Source organism: Puccinia triticina, chromosome 4A (genome assembly GCF_026914185.1).
Source record: "Puccinia triticina chromosome 4A, complete sequence".
Classification (NCBI taxonomy): domain Eukaryota; kingdom Fungi; phylum Basidiomycota; class Pucciniomycetes; order Pucciniales; family Pucciniaceae; genus Puccinia; species Puccinia triticina.
The window spans coordinates 6,071,522-6,091,550 of NC_070561.1; the positions used below are offsets into that span (position 1 = coordinate 6,071,522).

Consider the following 20,029-nt stretch of genomic DNA (forward strand, 5'->3'; position numbering starts at 1 on the left):
GCTTATGTAACAGGAGTTAGTGAGGTGAACAATTTTCAAGCCAAGAGCCAAATCTTGGGCACCGCCCTGTTGGAAGACAATCCGAAGTCTGCCACAACCCAAGTGGAACTTAGGGGATTTCTGGACTTGTCCCAGACTTCCAACTGCCTTGTGAATCTCTTGTGCACCCATACTAGCTAAGTGGCAGCTAGAGGAGTGCCTGCCTCAACCCATTCAGTTTAAATAGCTGATGTGGGCGGTGATTTACTGGTTAAGTCCTTGCTTGATCCACAAGACTAAGCGGGAGGGCGGCCTTTGAATGGAGTGAGCTTGAATTTAAATATATACAAGATTCATCTAGAAGGGCATAATGATGACGGCACCCACCACTTCTTACAAAGGATTATCCACTATGTGACATAATAAGCTCTGTGAGACCAAACATATCTAGGGAAGATGCGGTCAAAGGGGGGTATGTGGGTGCACAAAGGGACAAAAATTTGCACTCAGCGGTATCTGAGGCTTACCACACTGGGGAGAATTAATATAAATAGACTCCCCCCTTGCCCAGTTGCGCTTCATTCGTCCCTCCCATCCAAAATCCAACATGTCCACTTTCCTCTTATCCACAAAAGACTACTCCCTTCCTTCCCATCACACACCTTCCAACTCTCAAGCTTTCCAAAATGACTTTGCCATCACCCGAAAATCCAAGCGCTGATAACCAAATTGCAAGATGCTGTGACTCCGAGAAACCACGGAACTCCTCCCCCAAGTAAGTACCAGCTATGTACGGTTTACACATACATAAAATCTAATTCCCCTCCCTTCTTATACAGCCCAAGCAGTACTAGATATGAACTTCCCCGGCTGTGTAGCACCCCCTGCTCCCATCCTTCCGGCCCCCTCGTTTCAAGAATTCTCAAGGAACTCCAACGATCCAACATTGGCTGCCCCACTCAACCCCAGCAAGCCCATCCTTGATATGGAAATTCAACAAATCACATCTGAAGAATTCAACCAAAACCTGAATGAAGCCAAGCAAGCTACACGTATATTACGTCGTCTCAAACTGCCAAAGACCACCAAGGAGATAGTGAACACACTTGAGAAGGCTTTGACTAGCACCAAGCAAAGTGGGTATTTCTCTTCAACTCTCCCCTCGACCATCATCACATCACAAGCTCACGTTTCACACACATTCCATTGCAGCTTGGGAAGAGACTGGTGAAATCCCGGAAGATGAAGAAATTAAGATCCACCAAAGCTCCACAAAAATTCAACCACCCACAACCTCAACCGCTTCCAAGCAGCCTACCAGGAAGAAACCAAAAACTCGCAAGGGTAACTCAGTCAAACCAGTCAACTTGTTGAACCCCAAGCCCAATTTCTCACCGACAATCAATGGCCCCATAGGTTCTGACCAAACAGCACCTCCTCCCCAGCCAGCTCCCAATGCGTCTAGCGTTCAACCTGCTGAATCAACACTCAAGGACGTTCAGCATACCTTGGACGAACAGCACCAACATTCTGAAATTCCAGCCAGTGATCAAGGTCAAACCAACGAGCCAGCTGACCCACTTCTGGATCCTTCCTCAGTTCCACCTCCCAATCCACTGTCTGAGCCAGTACCACCCAAACAGGAGCCACCAACCTTGATCACTACCTCTCTCTTCCCTAGTCCACATGCACCATCTCAAACACCTGGTGTCCCATCTGCCTCCACAAGCTCTCTCCCACACGGAAATCAACCACCACAAACTCCTTCTGATGTGCCACCACAGCCCACCACCAATTCAGAACCTGCCACACCTACCACAAACAATCCTCTTGAAATAGGAGACAAGCTTCCCAACAATACATCCACCCCTCTCACCAACAGCAACCTTACGATCATCAAGTCGGTTGATGTTAGAATCAAGCTGGTCAAGCTCCATCAGGAACTCGACGGGGTAAAACCCAACTGGAATAAGTATCAGGATATGTGGAAATCTCTATCCAAACTGGTCCAGTTCCAAGCCAGATCCATGGAAACCGAGGCACCTCACAACCCTGACTTACATTTTGCAAGGACATCTTGCTCCTACTCATTGTGGATCAAGAACATTAGCTCTCTGGGTAAGTTTTTTTGCTGCAGTATCCTACTCCTTTTTATACATCAGCTTATTCCTTACCCTTTTTCAGCCCCAGAATTTCTAGGACCATCAACCAATGAGCAGTGGTACTGTCCCGATATCATCGACTTTCCACTTCTTGCTAGATTTTTGAATAAGGATGAAAACCTCCAGCCCCACGAAATCATCTCACCGTTTGTCAAGACACCACATCCTGAGTTGACTCTTGTCCGGCTTCAAAACCCTCCAGCTAATTTCACGTCCAGCTGGGCCAAGATCGTTGCAGCCTCCATCGAACTCATGGCTGAAAACCTTTACAAACCACCGCCACCTGAAACCGCTGAAGATGACGATGAGATCACACAGGCAGTCCAAGTCCTTGATCACCTAGAGAACCTCAAGAACTCATCCTCAACATTCGATTCAACTGATCAGAACATCCCAACCGCTGAATCAGATGTTATTCCACGATCTCACTCTGTCGACGTACTCCACACCTTTTGTAACATGATTATTGATGTTTTCATGGGGTATGTCATCTTCCAAACACACGGTCTCAGCAAAAAATCTCTCACAGGCACCCAGAGGAAGAAAATTTCACGTACAACTCAAAGCTCCACCAAGAAACCTGGCAACTCTGCTGCACTCACCACAAGACCCCAGGGGGATTCATCCCTGACCAACCAGAGGGATGAATCGGCTAAGTGACTCCGAGCCATTCAGTCAAGGCAAAACTTTCAACCTCTGATATATTTCTTATTAGCTGGTGTTTGGGGACTCTTCATTGCCTCCCGGGACCACCGCACTGCTCCTGTCTCGGAATGTATGTCTTTTGTTCAGGCAATGTCAATCATCATGGACAACTCGGTGGCCCAACACACCCCTGAAGAACCAATATGGAAGAATCTCTCTGCTTATATTGTCCGGCTGTTCCAACCCGCTTTCCAGTCACCAAACAAGATTTCAACGCTCCACAAACCACCCACCCGGACTGAACTTGCAGAAGCCATTACTACCGATTTCCTCAAACACTGGCAACACAACCAACCCACCAGCCCATTCCTAATCCCCCATTCCTCCTCTCAAATAGCTGACAAATCCAAGTTTCAATAAACAAGTGTTTTACAGAAACCTGGAGCATGGCTTCCCCCTTGGTATTTGGGGGGGTCACTTCCGTAAAAGTGAGACCCCCAAGACTGGTGCGAATCCCGCTAACCTGTCTTAAACCCCCTATTCCCATTGAGCCCCCATTGTAAATAAACCCCGACGGCATAAAGAAGCCAAGACCGGGGCTTGCTTCTTTTCCTCTTGGCCGCTTCGACCCCTCTTTTATATTCCACCCAGCCCAAAATTTTCCCCCCCCAACAAGCACACACCGTTTCAGCTTGCCCATACTTCCCCCCTCACAAAACGCCTCCAGCTCCGTCCATATCCTAAAACCTTTCCCCCCGTACATTTTTTGCCCATCACGAAACACTTCAAGCTTTGCCCATACCCCTAACGGTTGACACTCGCCACCGCAAGGGCACCTCATCCGGATTACTTGAAACACCGAATTGCAATATATCACGATACTGGACCCTGATGAATCGTTGTCCCCATAGTGGTCGCTTGCTGGTCGTCTCACCCTCCCTCCCACCAGTTAGTACAGATCCTGTTCTTTTTCCAATTTCACCCTTTAACGGTATTCCGACAATACTGAACCTTCATTGACCTTACAGTGTGTTTGAACTCCATAATTTTCCGACACGATACGCAACAAGTTCACCCCACACCTCACAACGGTTAAACCCCGCACTGGGAGCACACTCAGCTAGATTCCATGAAACGCAAACTGCATCTACATCTTCACACTCAACCCTGACGACTCGTCGTCATCGCCAGGCTCCCTTTTTCGCAAATCCTATGACAACCCGTCGTCTTAACTGCCTGTTGTTCACGCCACGGTTCGTCCATCAGTCAATACAGCGGGTCTACCCTTCGCATCGAACCTTCCACTATTCCCCTTGAATTATCTTCCAAGACTGTCAGACCCTTATCACCAACGATTATCTGCTACCCCGCGACTCTCGCTCTGTTTTCATGCGGTCGTCTACCTTTGCCTTGCCCCCTAGCATCGCCACATGAAGCCAAGTTTGTTTTCCAATTTATTTATTCTTCTCGTTAGACCCTTACCGCCACCTCAAACCTTTACCCTTGCTACTCCACTTCAATTCTTCTTGCCGGTGTTGACGTTTACATTGATACCAGTTCTCCCGGGAGAGAAACATAGTCTCACCAGTTCGAAAATCTCTCACTTATTTAAAGACCTCCCACCACCTCATCCGTCTCATCATCCACATCGCCCAACAACCCCAACATAGACTCAACCCAATCACTCATCCTTTCATTTAACCTCGTCTAGCATGTCGGTTGCCAGACCTTCCAATCATCTGAGCGTTCTTTCTGGACACTTCGAGGCCACAGCTGATGTGAGCTTCTGGTTTGTCCTCTTCAAGGACGCAAGCTGTTGATTCCATTTCCTCTTTTAGTCTGAAATCGATGTAGTGCGCGGCAACCAGTACGGTTTGGTAACCACTGGGACCTTTTTCCAATGTGCTGGTGTTGCAGGCGACAAAGAAATTGATTTCAAAGTGAAACTCATGACTAATACCGCAATCACTAACACCTTGGAAGAAGGAGTCCTTTATTCTTTGACGGGAGTACGAATGATCGCCCTCAACAACGGCAGTACTCCTACCATCACCTGGACTCAAGAATCAATCATGCGGATCGGTAAAGCATCAGACCTTGGCCTTGATTTCAGCAACCGGACCGGCGTTGTTGGCTTAGGTGTCATTGTTGAGAGAAACGAGATTCCCAGCCCTCATGCGGGGGAAGACAATCAGCTTGAGGTCATTCTTTTGCACAATGACTGGGACCCCGTCGTAAGTTCAGATAACCAATCACCAGCGCCCAAATTAGTTCTAGCTAACATTTCTTCTGCAGGCCCGATGTCACCAACCATTCTTATCCAAATATATTGTTCCAGCATCAAAGAACCTTGTCAAGACTCACATTCTTTACGTTCTCGGACGAGAGATGTCCATTGTCGGTCATCTCGTTGACTGGGACATTGAGGCGAAAATGCCTGTCATCTTGGTATGTCTTTCCTCTTCCTTTAACTCGCACGCATTTCATTCAACCAAGTCTTCAAAGGTCGGAGGAGTAAGCGTTACCAGCGGTCATCAAAATTCGCGTTCTCCCAACAAAATATTATCGGGTGGCTCAACTCCAGGTGGCCGGAGAAGAAAATTGTACGCAATCTCAATAATTATTCACATAAAATGCTAACGTTGCCTTCAAATCAACACAGGTTTACCTTCAAAAAGGGTGACTCTTCCCCCCTCACGCCAACGCCAACACCATCAGGTTCTGGCAGCAATATCGGTTCAACACAATCCTATAAGGGCAAGGAGAAGGCAATTGCCAGTCAATCCAACAATGAAAACGACAATTTTCCAGATCAAGAAGACGACGAGGACAACGAAGAAGCTTTCCCTCCGCAAAAAAGGAAGGGGCCTGGTTGTCCCCGCAAGAACATTTTGGCCGATGCTTCCAAGAGGATGAAGCGTAACTAACTCCTCAGTGCCTTATCTTTGCTTCGACTTCTCTCCCAGTCCTTTCACACATCATCGCCAAGAATCGCCAAGAGTCCCAACACTTAAGCTTGAAAAACATCCCCCATTCAAATCACAAGTTCATCAACCTATACTTCAAGGTTTCCGCCACGGTCATTCCGGTTAGAACTCATTAATCATCAAAAGACTATCACGCCCGCCCGACTTTACCGCCGACATCTTGGCAAGTTCTACTCGGTTTTTCTTCTTTCTCTTTTCTCTCTAGCAGTCACGAGAATTAGTCGTTATTACAAAGTCCCCTTCATCTCTTGGCTTTCATCGAACATGTTTTAGTTGCAGTTATTCTCTACACATCGTCGTCCTCTTTCTTCAACTTCTTGTCAATCCTGTTCCTCGCCTTTCTCAATCACCTTTGCGCGCAACTCAGATCAGTTCTGATTTACAGTCCCACAACAGCCCGATGCAAACATATCACTTTGATCCATAAATTAATGTTTGGATTGGGAGACTCTGAAAGCATAACTAAATCAAGGGTATCTATTAAAGGTAAGACCATAAGAAGAGGAACATGAAGATTTGGTCCGCAACAGAAATCGTAGTTGAGATATGTCTTATGTGATTGTTCAGCGTTTCTAAGACTTTGTAAGAGTTCTCTCCTGGTATAAACAGCCTAACATTGGGATTAATGATGTTGTAAAATCATTTATAACTTCTTGAGAGATACAGGAACAGGCAGCAAATCTGTTTGAAACCTTCAAGACAAGGCGTTCGATCCGCTGTTAGTGTCCACGGCAAACTGGTAAGTTAAGTACTGGGTCTTCCTTTTCATAGACTCAAGGTAAGATTCAATCTATCGCTCTTTTCTTCAACGTGGCGGTCCTTCTCATCTAAGTGGTTCAACTGGTCCAGATTCTTTCCCAACTTTTCCTGAACACGAGGTTGTCAAGGCCCAGCCTGTTACTCGTATTCATTCAACCACTTAACATCGAACCCCGCCTCGTACAAAATGGCCTGTCCCGTGTTGAAATGATCCGAGGGTGTTTTTGCTGTACATCCCAAGTTGGTGAGTCAACCGTCGGGTCATGTTTTTCATGGACTTAAGGTCAAATTTAGGGTCACGTCGTTCATTGCAGCCCCACTACCTTCATTTGCCTGGCCCGGTCACGACTGCATCGCAACCTTTCCATCGCACACGAGAGCTGGCTTTACCGCGCAAACTACAATTAAGATCTGCCGCCGCTTGCTTTTAAAAGAGAATCCGCAAGTCCCCTTTGCTTCATCTGGTTTCTTCATTATAAGGTCCAACTTCACTTCCTCATCGTCGTACCACTTGTCCCTTCTCAGATACCACTGCAAAGATTCATTTGAAGCTTCCAACCCGTCCCATTTTTCGGTCTATTCACATATTCTTTCACACTTCTTATTTAACCGCAGATCAAGTCGTTGTCAACTCGTGTCACTTTTTGGTTAATATATACAGTTACGCTCGTTCCACCACATTCTTTCCTCAGAAAGAATTCAACCTTTCATTGAAAAAATTCTTTTAATTGTTCGGTCGAAAAAATCCTACCAGCTAGATTCATTTTTTCCTTTGGTTAAAACGAGCACGCAGGCTCTGATATTTAATCCATTTTGCCAAAGGAGGATCCAGAACATTTTGAAGGCTCTTGTAAGTCATTAACTAACAATAATCCGATTAAAAAGCCATACTAACTCAACAAACACCTCCTCCTAAAAGATTCACGGCAAAAGGTTACCTGCCGAATAATTTAATCACTTCCTTCAAGTGAGTCATTATAAAAATTAGTTGATTAACCTCATTTCATGCTATGATCCACACTCTCAAATTCGCAGGACAAAGAGCTTAGAATTTCATCCCACATTTATTTTTTAGGTATGACCTTCAAGTTCAAAGCTATTACTCGCAAATGCGACAACAACGAGAACTATATTTTGAACCAAGTCTTATTTACTATTCCTCATCGGCTCGGTGGGTGTTGTGTTGTTTGCACTGGTTGCGGTGCACTACACTTCAACAAAGAAGCAACCAAACTTGACCGAGTGAAAGTTCACAAAGAATTTTCAACCTGTTGTCAAAAGAACCAAGTTACTTTGCCAATGATGGACCCCGAGGCACCCGAGACGCCAAGAGTCCTCAAAGATTTGTTTACCGGAACTGATGAGAGTAAGGTTTTTACCTATTGCAATGAATATCTCATTGAATTGCTAACTCTTTCTCAACTAGGGGCTGTCAACTTTCAAGCATTAATTTGCCTTTATAACAATTCTCTCAGTTTCACTTCTCTCGGGGCAAATATCGACACCTCCGTCAGGGGCCAAAAAGGAATTGACGTTTTTAGAATTTTGGGGGGTCTAAGTCACTTAGTGCCAAGCGTAGAGCCTCTCAATATGAGTGACCCCGGATGGGCACAAATATACGTCGTCGGCAATGGCGAACTCGAGGAAACCCGCTTACGAATCACAAAAGCCTCCGGCCGACGTAACCCAGCAGGATCCAAGTTCAACATGAGAGAGGACATTGTTTTGGACTTGATGACGTTGATGTATCGCCGGAATCCTTACGCCAAGATTTACCAGAATGCGCAAGCGACCCTCAAAGGATCACCCTCGAAAACACTTGCTCTTACAACAATTCACAAACCTGGCACGGATCCGAAACGATATAACATACCCAAGCCGGAGGAAGTAGGGATTGTCATTGAAGGAGGCGGCGAACTCAACAAGGCCCGCCACATCCAGTTGAGACGCAAAGACGGGAGATTCAAATACATATCCGACCTCCATTCCTCCTATTTTCCCCTCAGATATCCAATCTTCTTTCCATTTGGTTCCCAACAATGGGACAACGTTTACAGGTGTTCAACAAAACGTTGTGAGGAGACCAGTCTTAACCTAACCATTTCATATTCAAACTAACCCACTTCGCAGCCACGAACCGGCCAGTAAAGTCACTCGAGTGGTTTGCTTTCCTCCTTTTCGCCAGAGTCGGTTGATATTCAATAATCTTGCACGGGAGGACTCTTTTCCAAGAGTTTGTTGTAGACATGTACGTTTGCATTGAAGGCTCACGGCTCAACTTCATCCGCAACCATCAACTTGCCTTAAAGGCGAGTCAGTACAACAGTCTCATGGCTTCTATTGAGAACTCTATTGTTCCCACTGGCTGTCGCGTCATTCTTCCGTCGACGTTTATTGGCAGTCCTCGAGCGATGACTCAGTTGTACCACGATTCAATGGCAATCGTTAGGAAATACGGTCCACCGTCATTATTTATTACTATGACTGCCAACCCAAAGTGGAAGGATATAACTGATGAGATTGGTCTTTCAGCTTCATCGGCCGATCATCCTGTGCTAGTTGATAGAGTTTTCAAGCTAAAAGTCAACACTCTTCTTGAAGAAATTGTCAACCTAGGCCGGCTAGGCAAAGTTATTTCCCACGTCTCAGTCATTGAGTTCCAAAAACGTGGTCTTCCTCACCTACATTTGATGGTGACTCTCAAGGAGACCGATAGGCCTGACACAGCTGATAAAATTGACTTTCTTGTCTGTGCAGAAGTGCCCGACCCAAAGCGAGAACCAAAGCTTCACGATATAGTCTCCCGGTTGATGATTCACGGCCCATGCACTGGCAGAGCATGCTGGTCCAAGGATGGTTGTAGCGCCGGTTACCCCAAACCTTTCACCGCGAGGACAATTAATATAAGTGGCGCTTATCCCGTCTATCGCAGACGTATTTCCGGTCACGTCATCTCAAAGAACAAACAAACTTTTGATAGCTCCCATGTAGTTCCTTATAACAAGTACCTTTCCCTCAAGTTCGATTGTCACATCAACGTAGAGATTCCAGTCGACAGCACAGCAGTAAAATACTTATACAAGTACATCACGAAAGGACACAATCGGTCCTCCATTGAGATTAAAGACGGCGATGAGACAATGGCTTTTCTTGACGCTCGATACATCAGTGCTCCAGAAGGTGAGGGCTTCCTCTTCTCAATTCCAATTTTAGTTATACTGATTTTTCAATTTAGCGGCATGGAAACTGTTAAAATTCCCTCTCTCAAGGCGATGGCCTCCTGTTACCAGATTGAGTATTCACAATAAGGACGAAAAAATGGTTTACTTCCGGGATGGTGTCGAAGTCATGGATCAATTGAAATTTCAAGATCCAGGAAACACAAATCTTCTTGCCTTATTCGCTCTCAACGCGAATGATGCCATAGGTGCAGAGGGTCGTCGGGCCTGATCTCTTCTCTTTGAACAAATTCCTGAATTCTTTACTTGGAATCAGAAGGAAAAGGAATGGACTCCTCGCAAGAACAAGACCATTTTGGTTGGAAGGATCTTTAGCGTTTCGTATCTAGCCGGGGAAAAGTTTTATCTGCAAACTCTACTTTGTCATCGGAAAGGGCCTACATCACATGAGGATCTCAGAAGGGTTGGCGAAGTCTTATGCGAGTCTTATCAAGATGCTTGCAACGAACTGGGATTATTGGTCAATGATCTCCTTTACGATAAAGCCCTCAAAGAGGCTTCGTCATTTCAGAGCGGACATCAACTCCGCCACTTTTTCTGTTTGATGCTTGTTAACTCACCGCCTTCCAACCCGACTGCCCTTTATACGAAGCATTGGGACGCAATGACTGATGATTTGCTTCGCCTCAATCGAAAAGATAGGAACGCTATTCCTCTCAGTCGCTCGCGGAGACGCGTCTACAGACTTTTCAAATTGAAGTGTTTGTTGGAAAAGATGAATACTGACCTTCAGCGCGTTGGAATAAGTGTAACATCTTCTGATTATTGGAAACTACGCCAGTTTGAGGATATTCCTGGAAAGATCGAATCCCTCGCCACGGTCGTCGTCCAACTTGATGCTGCTATTGAAAGTTTCAACAACGAACAGGCGGATTTCTTTGCCATTGTAAGGACATCTCTGATCAAGCAACACGTCCCCCAAATGTTCTACCTTGATGGTCCGGGAGGAACGGGCAAGACTTTCCTCCTCAATTCAATTATTGATTTATGTCATTCAATGTCAAAAATTCCGGTCGTTGCTGCTTCCTCTGGAGTTGCCGCATTGTTACTCACCGGCGGTCAAACATCACATTCCACATTCAGTATACCAATCCACTTGAAGCCTGACATCGAGTGCAACTTCGAGCCGCATCATAAACTGGGAAAACATCTTGCAACGGCTCATCTGATTGTTTGGGACAAGATAGTGACTATACATAAGGACGCAATTGAAGCCGTTGACCGATCGTTAAGAAGGTGTTGTCAGTCGGACCTCCCCTTTGGAGGGAAGGTGGTCATTTTTTCTGGCGATTTTAGGCAAATCCTGCCGGTGGTCAAATATGTCGAATATCCTCAATCATGGGATGCAACGATCAAGTCTTCGCCGTTGTGGAAATCAATTCGGCAATTCAAGCTAATTCAAAACATGCAGCTTCAAGTCGGTGCCTTTGGCTCTCAAGATAAGAGCGGGAACCAAAAATTTTCCGAAGCGCTTCTACGCCTTGGCGAAGGGTCCAGCCAGCAAGCAGACTATGATGTGGTCAGCGTACCTGAGGTTAATATCATCGCGGTTCAAAATGAGCGTGAAGGGAACAAACAACTCATCGACTTCGTTTATTCTGAACTCATGTCAAGGTCAACTTTTCCTCCCAAGGACAACTTATCCTATCTTGCCGAGCGCTGCATCTTGGCACCTTTGAACATCGATGTGGGAAAGTTAAATAGAGAAGTAGCTCTTCGCCTCAAGGTACCTTTCATCCGAGCAATTTCTATTGATTCTCCTGACCCTAATGGACTTGATAGTCTTCCAGAGGAAGTATTGAACAAGATAAGTGTGCCAAATTTTCCTGAGCACATCTTGGAATTAAAAGTCGGAATGCCAGTCGTTGTGATGCGTAACCTTGATATTTCATCGGGGATTTGTAATGGAACGAGGCTGATTTTGACACAAATAGGACGTGGATCCGTCAAAGGGATCTTGATGTCTGGCCCTTTCAAAGGCAACAATGTAATGCTCCCGAAAATAAAACTTCACCATGAAGGGAGTCAGAAATCAGGCCTTAGTTTCTTCCGTCATCAGTTCGCTATAAGGCCTGCGTATGCTATGTCAATTAATAAATCACAAGGTCAAACGCTACATCGGGTCGGAGTGATGCTCAAGAACTCCTGTTTTGCACATGGCCAACTATATGTTGCCCTCTCCCGGGTTACTCAACAAGCAAATCTGTTAGTATGTAAGCTTGACCAGAAGGAAGGCCTCGTCAACATTGTTCACAAGACTATTTTCAGTGAGTTGGGTTCCGCTTCCACCACTTTTCAATTCTATAACCTCAAGAACTCAGTTTCTGATCACTTCAACTGGCATTTATGGGAAATACAGATTGCCCAATAATAAAAGATTAACGGAAATTTACATATAGATTCGACATAGTTAACAAAACTTGCTGAGTGATTCTTAATGTATTTTTTCTTACTTTGTCAACATACACTATTATTCTTGTACACAAAGCAAGGCTTGATGATGAAATTAAAGCCCCTATATTTGAAATGATTAGAAACACTTTACAGACCCTTGTTGTCACCAGTGCCAAGGGCTCTTGTTCCTAATCAACCCTTGACAACCGCCCGGGAACATCTTAAGGCGAAAAAAGGTCAATTTACCATGAAAAGCTGTCCTTGTAGATTTTATATCCACCTTGCACTTGATTTTACTTACTCGGATGCCGGGGACCACACTAACCTTCTCCTTGCGTAAAGAGGAATTTGTGATTGACTTTGTTGACTCCTTGATGTTTTCAGGGAGATTTCAAGTACTCATTCCGGTAAGCACTTATATTCATCTTATCCGAAGATAAAAACCTTACGACATGAATTTTAGTCACGGATGGACTACGCAGATCCGCAATTTCAAGATATGCACATAGGAGAAAATTATGCTTGGACTTCAGGTGTTTTCCATTCATCTCGCGGCCTCCCAGTTATGTTGACCTCCGCCAAACCACTGACAAAAGTCCTCATCTTCGGAGAAAAACACGCATGCAAAGGGAATGTAGTCGGTCTCGGCGCCGATCAGGTTCCAATTCTCAAAGCTATTCCCTCCACTGTTACCAAAACGACCTTTTGTGGTCCTCTACTGTTGAGGAGAGGCGTCTTATTCTCCGGTGTTGGTATGATATTCAAGAACGAGGTCATTGAGCCTGTTGCTGGCAGTGGGAATAAAGCATTGAGACTCACCGTTTTTCATAACTTAAAGGTTAAACATTTCTTGAGGAAAACGTTAATGTCATTTGGCTGACCCCATTCATTAAAGGGCTTCAACCACAACCGAGTCTACGTCAACTATATCATTACACCTGAAAAATTTGGCGTTTCTCATTTACCGTGGTTTGAATTTGGGGATTGTGTTGATTTGTGCGGAAGACTTCAGGGCATTGATGAAAAAAGTGGCCTAATGATCGTCGAGGTATGTCTTAAACTTTTTATTCTTTGCGTCAAAAACTTACATCATTCACAGGTTCACTTTGGGCGAATTGAGCGACGCTCCGATTAGTGGACGAATTATTCATCTTTCATCGAAGGGTTGGTTGCTTCACCTATTGCGAAGCTGGATTGAATGCAAGATTGTTGACTCGTTTTTCCAAAGACTTAGGACAATTAAGTCTCCTACTTAGGATTGATCCCACAAACCTGATTATAATTTCTCTTCATGTTCTTCACACCACCGCATTTATCATATGTCACATGTTAGTCGAATAAGTCCCCATTTGTGAATGAAACTCACCTCAATTTCACGTGTTTTCTCCCAATTTACCATGACTATTGTCAAGCTGGATTTTGGTACTTCATTAAAGCTCTTCTAACATCTCTAGGCCTCACATCGGGTATTATAACCCGATACTTGTTGCCTGAGACCAAACAGATTTAATTTTCAAAGTTAAGTATTGCATTTTTTTATTTGCCTGGTCGTGATACAATGACTTTAATCCTAATAGCATTTGCTAAAAATTGTATCAGACGCTTGCGAGAGCCATTATATTTGTTTGATAGACTTGGTGGTCGAGTAAAGGGGTGCGGTGGTTGCCTAAAGGTGTGCAAGGAATTATCTTTTGGCTAAATACATTAGGTGCAATATATTCATTTCTGGTTAAAAACCTGAGTCTTCATGCAAAGAACAAGTTGGCCATATAAAACTTAAAATTTGACACGCATCAGGATGAATTGAATATTGACGACATAGAATGAAATGTTACTATTAAATTTTTTGCCGATATGGAAGTTAATTCACCAGCTGAAGCTAATTGAAAGAATCCAGCTTCAAGTTGGTGCATTTGGTCTTTGGGGTAACGGGAGAATCAAAAAGGTTGCTGCAGCGTCCCTACGGCTCGGCCAAAGGCCCCGCCAGTAAGCGGACTCCTATCATGTGATTAGTGTGCCTGAAGTCGACATTATTGTTCCTCATTATTAGCGTGAAGGCAACAGACAACTCATTAACTTTGTTTAATATCAACTCAGCTTGAGGTTGACTATTTTTTCCAAAGACAACTCATCCTATTTGGCCGAGCGGTATATTGGTTATTTTTCCACATCAATCTCGTAAGTTAAATAGAGGACTAGCCCTTCGCCTGAAGGGACCCTGCATTCAAGCCATTTCCATGGATCTCCTCTACCGTAACCGACTTGATAGTTGTCAACCGTAGGGTCAGAAACCCCAACAACAAACGCCACATTAATCTTATGCTCGACCATCACCTCATTCCGTGGATGAAGGTTCTAGGGTCTTGTGTGATGATAGCGTGTCTGAGGTGATGGGCTCTTTGTTATTCTCGAAGAATTAAGGCAAATCGTCAGGTCTGCAGGGTCCGACGATCTATTTAAACTTCCAGTTTAGTCGCACTTATTGTTTTTTTTATTATTCACCATGACCGATATCAACAACTCTTATTTCCAGAAAGTCGTCCGGATGTCTTCACCAGATCAAATAGGTGATATCGACGGGATGTGGTTTGAAGGAAAATTTCAGGCAGTTGCGATGGTTAGTCACTGTTCATCCCTTTATTCTAAACACTCACCGCTGACTTCACTAGAGATATTAACCTCACACCAAACCAGGGAGACATATCAGCCACAACCCGATCTATAATTGAAGTGAAAGGAGACCATACCTCCCAAGCATCCAAATTTAGTGTCATACTAGGACCGACCTCTGATAATCCAGGAGGATTCGCTATTGGCGAATATTACAACCTTCGAGGAGAAGTAATTATATCCGAACCTCTAGGTAATCTGCAGTTCTCCTACTCTCCAGTCGGAATTCATCAAATTCGGCACACGAGGTCGTCATCCTCATCGTCACTCATCTCAATTATTGGGGTGGGCACAATACGTCGGGTTCGCCTTTTACCAGACCTGGCTAACAGGAGTAATGGAAGAACCGACACCAATGTTATTGAGATGATTGTTGGCCACAAATCAGATGTGAGTCGACTCGCGCATTTTCCCATTGAGTGTATTAGTATTGACATTCTCCTAGAGCACAACTGCTGGCAAATTTTACGCCAAATATGTACTTGACAGCTCTCGAATTCTGGTTGATGACTTTGTCCGGTTGGAACCGGGTATTCGAGTGAGGTTTGCTGGCTATATCATTGGATTCAAAGTTAAGACTGGCAGGTTAATTGTAAACGTATGTGTTCGACTTTAATAGTGTTGATAAATATATCATCTCATTGCAAAATTTTTTCAGGTGACTTCAGGAATAACTGCCGGCCGTCCAAATTACGCTAATGGTCCTAAGCGCACTTTCATTTCAATTCGAGATTGATCCTCAGTTCTTGTCAAACATAATACTTCTACTCGTCATTATGATAATTTGACGCCCCTACCCACCTTGCTAAGTTTGTTAGTCAGTTAGGATTGAATTAGTTATTCTCAATCTCAAACTTAATGATCACTTTAGTCAAGAACAACCGACTCTGTTTTTTCCTCCGACAAATGTTTATGATCAGCAATCTCATTTAGCATAATGCTGAGTGTTGATTGTTTAAATGTTTTTGTTCAAGTTAGTATTTTGGGCGAGTGGTCACTTAGTCAACCTAGTGACACGCGGGAGTTCTTGTCGGTCACTTAGTTGACGGAGTGACACAACGGAGTCCTTGTTGATTGTATTGGTCTGGAGAATATCGACCACCGCCCTCTCCAAAGTGACTACATTGAGTTTTGGCTCAAAAAACAAAACCTCGGATGATGACGTCTCTCCGTGACAATCATGAGTGCTATGACTTCTTGATGTGTTAAAATACTTTTCTTTTGTGTTGTTATTCTCGAGCAACAGACTCACAACTGAAGATAAACCCCTTCAACGAAGAGCGGAGTATCCAAAAGGCGGTAGATTTGAGCACCACCTGAGGCTCATCTTCGAGAAAATCTCGTTTTCTCACGGAATCCCTTACTCCTAAGTTTTACAACATACTAGGAAGTAAGACAAAATCGTCCCTCAAAGGTACCCCACCTTTACCGTCGTCTTTCGCGTTTGATCACCAGGGCTACAGACTGTCAATGAAATTCCGCCTAACAAGGGCTCTAATTCTCAGTAGTCAACATTACTGGAAGTATCTACCTTCGACCTTTGTACAGTCTCTATTGATCATTGCGGCTGATGGTCGAACTTGACCACAAGGGGCGCTAAGGGTTTGACAGGGTCTTCCCCAGGGTTTAATGGAGTAGCTCCTCACTCGCGTTGATATCACAAAAATCAAGTTAAAAGGCGTCCTTAAACAGATGGAGAGCTTTGCCCCAATCATTAACGACAATGAAGACTTGCTTTTTTTGTGAAGCAAATGTTGAGTGTGGTTCTTAGTTTGAGCTTTCAGGAGTTTTCTTGATATCACACACAGTAAGCACGACCCAGTTTATCCGTCGAAAGTACAGACACTTATTCTCACAACTTTGACAAGTCTGTTTACCAGTTACCGACGAATGGATTAAAGGCGGAATTAATGACTCGTTCCAAGTACGATGTTTCTGGTGGATTGATGGCGGACAAGGACCACACCTGTGTTTGGTTAATGTATTGCGCCGACTTCTCCCGCAAGTTGACTTACGGTAAAACTTATGCCATAGAGGGTTTTCTCGTTGGGGCAAAGAGGCACGAAATGCCATTCATAATGTTTGACATTAACAACACCCGGGAAGTTCCGACTACGCACGCCGGCGGAGAAACTCGAGTTCATTCACTAGGTGTTATTGTTCAGACTTTACACTCTAAATCAAGCCTGGGGCTTCAAGGGCCCATCTCCCTAATCATAAGACATGATGGAGTCGACAAAAATGTAAGCAATTGGGAACACTTTTATCAACTTGAATACTAACCTGTTAATCGGACAGGACCCGGAGAATGATAGCATGCTTGTAAATTATGTCGTCCCATCTAAGATTATTCCCGATGATGAGGTTATATTACTCTCAGCGGGGAAGCGAGTCTTATTCCGTGGAACATTGGCCGGTTGGAATCGGGAACTGGATATGATGAGGGTAGAGGTGAGTACGAGTCTGTCTCATATGGTCTGCTTTATAGTGACAAGTATGATTGCATCAGGTTACCAGTGGAGATTTAGAAATTCAAGACGAAGAGTCATACAGCGATTAATCAAAATCACTTGCCTATTCAAACATCTGATTGACTCTCATTCAAGTATTTCTTCCATGAAATGTATGGGTCTATCACTTAAGAGAATCAGCAGGCCCTTATCACAATTTTGAATTTTTCATCTCATTCCTCCAATTCCGCTTCCATATCTACAAAGGTTGTTCCGCACTTGTCTACTCAAATACAACATCTAAACTTAATTGCAAAGTCGCTATCTTAATCCAGGACGTCATGTTTCCAGCTAGAAAATGTCATGGAGATCAATCAACTACCTTTCTTGCAATACACTATGTCTTGATGTGAGAACTTGATGGCCTGAAATGTGATTCGTCGTTTACAATACGCCGACCTGAGCCAAACCGCTAATGCCTTGCGCGACGGCGCTGGGACTTAGGGCCAGTCAGTGTCAGCCGCCAAGCCAATCGCCAAACTTCAGCCAGACGATCTTGGCTAAACATGCTGCCCCGGTCGTTAGTTTTTTCCGATGGCGTTGCGGCCCCATCAATAAAAGAGAGCGTCATCGCATAGGATTCCTGACAAGAATCCCCCGTCAATTAAAATCTTGGTGACTTATCTACCAATTGATACCGTAATTATCCGATTTCACGAATTCCATTTATATATTTGCGCAAACATTATGATTTCAATCAGGCCACACACCGATTTCGATGGACTAACGGATTTTGATGGTTTACACTTCAAAGGAACGTTTCAAGCTACAGATTGCGTAAGGTTTGCTTGTCCTATCTTCTTATTCAGTCAGTGGAACTGAGATTATGAATTGTAAAAGAAATTGCGCCTCGAAACATTCAATGGAATTGTTTCTCATGAAGAAGTCTACCAGTCAAAAGTTCTTTCCCCTAGCTTATTAGAATCAACAGCGGGCATGTTGGCGATACAACTCGTTCGTCATGGTCGTGGGGTTCCAAAATTGCGCATGGGCGAATATTATAAGTTGAAAGGAATCGTGAGAGTTTCTGACACTCTTGCAAATCAAGAGTTTTGTTACACGCCTGAAAAATTCCACAGAATACGATCAAACCACGTTAATGAACCATTGAAACCAATCAAAATGGAAGGAACAGGTACGATTCGACGCCTGAGGTTGATCCAAAAAGTCAACACCCTAATCTCAGCAAATTCATGTATTATTGAACTCGTGGTTGCTCATCGCACTGATGTGAGTTTGTCATGAACTCGTGGTTTATTCGACGTTGCTGACAACACAAATCAGGCACTTTTCACCCGCAAATTTTATGTTACATACATAATCGACAAATTCCAGCTTAATCCTGATGTATCTGATAATTTGTATCCTGGGGTCAGGGTGTTTCTTAAAGGCGAGCTTGATGGGTTTGATTCAACCACTTCCCGATTAATAGTCAAGGTAGGAAGTAGTTTGTCCAAAAGAACATCAGTATGAATGCTGATTCTTCAATCTCCAGGTTAATTCAGGCACTTTTGGTAACCCCCCTACTTACAACAACGGGAATCCTTCTTACTTTTCATCCATTATCAACCTGTCTGCTTGAAATTCATATTCCATCATTTCCTGAGCCGTAATGAAATGTCATGTCATAGACCATTCGCGCTTCATTTGTATACAGTCTTAGAATTAGAATAGTCTGCATCTCTTTTCATTAAAATTTCACATTCGAACTTCAAATCACACAATGTTGGCGGTTGCTTTTCAACTCCTTGTAAGTAGGGCTGAGGGGAATTTAGAATTGATGTTTGGATTGTAATTAGTCTGGGACGAGCGGCGGCGAAGCCGCCTTGAAAGTCTAGTAATCTCTAATATATATGTTTTTATTTTCCTATTGTTAACCCGCTCCTTGTTGGCTTGTTTGGTTTTTTCAATCCCATGAGTAACCACCTTGGCCACATGAATTGATTATTTTCCTACCCACCACACCTTTAAATACTATTGTACTGATAGATCTTCCATGGTGTCAATTCCTGGAATAACAATTACAACCTGATTTTGGTGAGATCAAGTGACCATAACTGGCCTGACATTGTGAGAAATTTTCTGCAATCAAAGCCATCTGCGGCAAGTGGCAAGCCTAGAAAACCTTGGGGCAGCCCTGCCCAAAAGCTTAAAAGACTGATTGCACCTACGTGAATACAGATACAGATTTGGTAGTATGAAAACAGAACACAATTTGCTTATTGAAACGTCACTGAACAAGGGAGCTATCACTCAACACCAAAGGTAAGAGTCAATTCAAGCAAAGATCTATTGGCATGACAAGCGGCCAACACCATGTTGCAGTTCCGCCAGTCAAAACGGACCAGAATAAAAAAAACCAAGACTAATGCTTCAACTGGGAAAGCTTAAGAGAGCAGCTGTGAGCAATGGACTCCTCAGCCAGGCTCAAGAAACGGAGAGCTGCTGTACAAAACTCCTTGTATAAGGGTTTTGTACAGCAGCTCTTTGTCCCAGGGGCATCACCTAGCCCCTGGGACATCATGGGAGCCACAAGCCTCCACCAAGTCAAGACTGCAATGTCTTAGAAATGAGAAAATTCTAAAGAACCAATGATTAATGCTTCTCACCAGACCTTCCCATCAACCAGGTAGTCACCGTGCAACACAATTTCTTGCTGGATTCCACCTGACTTGCTGTGTTGC

The 20,029-nt window shown here is 44.1% G+C and overlaps 1 protein-coding gene across 1 annotated transcript; it reads left to right on the forward strand.

Annotated features, from left to right (window-relative positions):
* Positions 1 to 14,668: 14,668 nt before the first annotated feature.
* On the forward strand, positions 14,669 to 17,395 carry PtA15_4A673 (uncharacterized protein; the record flags this gene model as incomplete). Its single annotated transcript, XM_053168581.1, has 5 exons — positions 14,669 to 14,782; positions 14,860 to 15,225; positions 16,716 to 17,078; positions 17,134 to 17,286; positions 17,345 to 17,395. The coding sequence occupies 5 exons, from the start codon at positions 14,669 to 14,671 to the stop codon at positions 17,393 to 17,395; spliced, it is 1,047 nt and encodes a 348-aa protein (XP_053019776.1).
* Between the last annotated feature and the right edge of the window lie 2,634 nt (positions 17,396 to 20,029).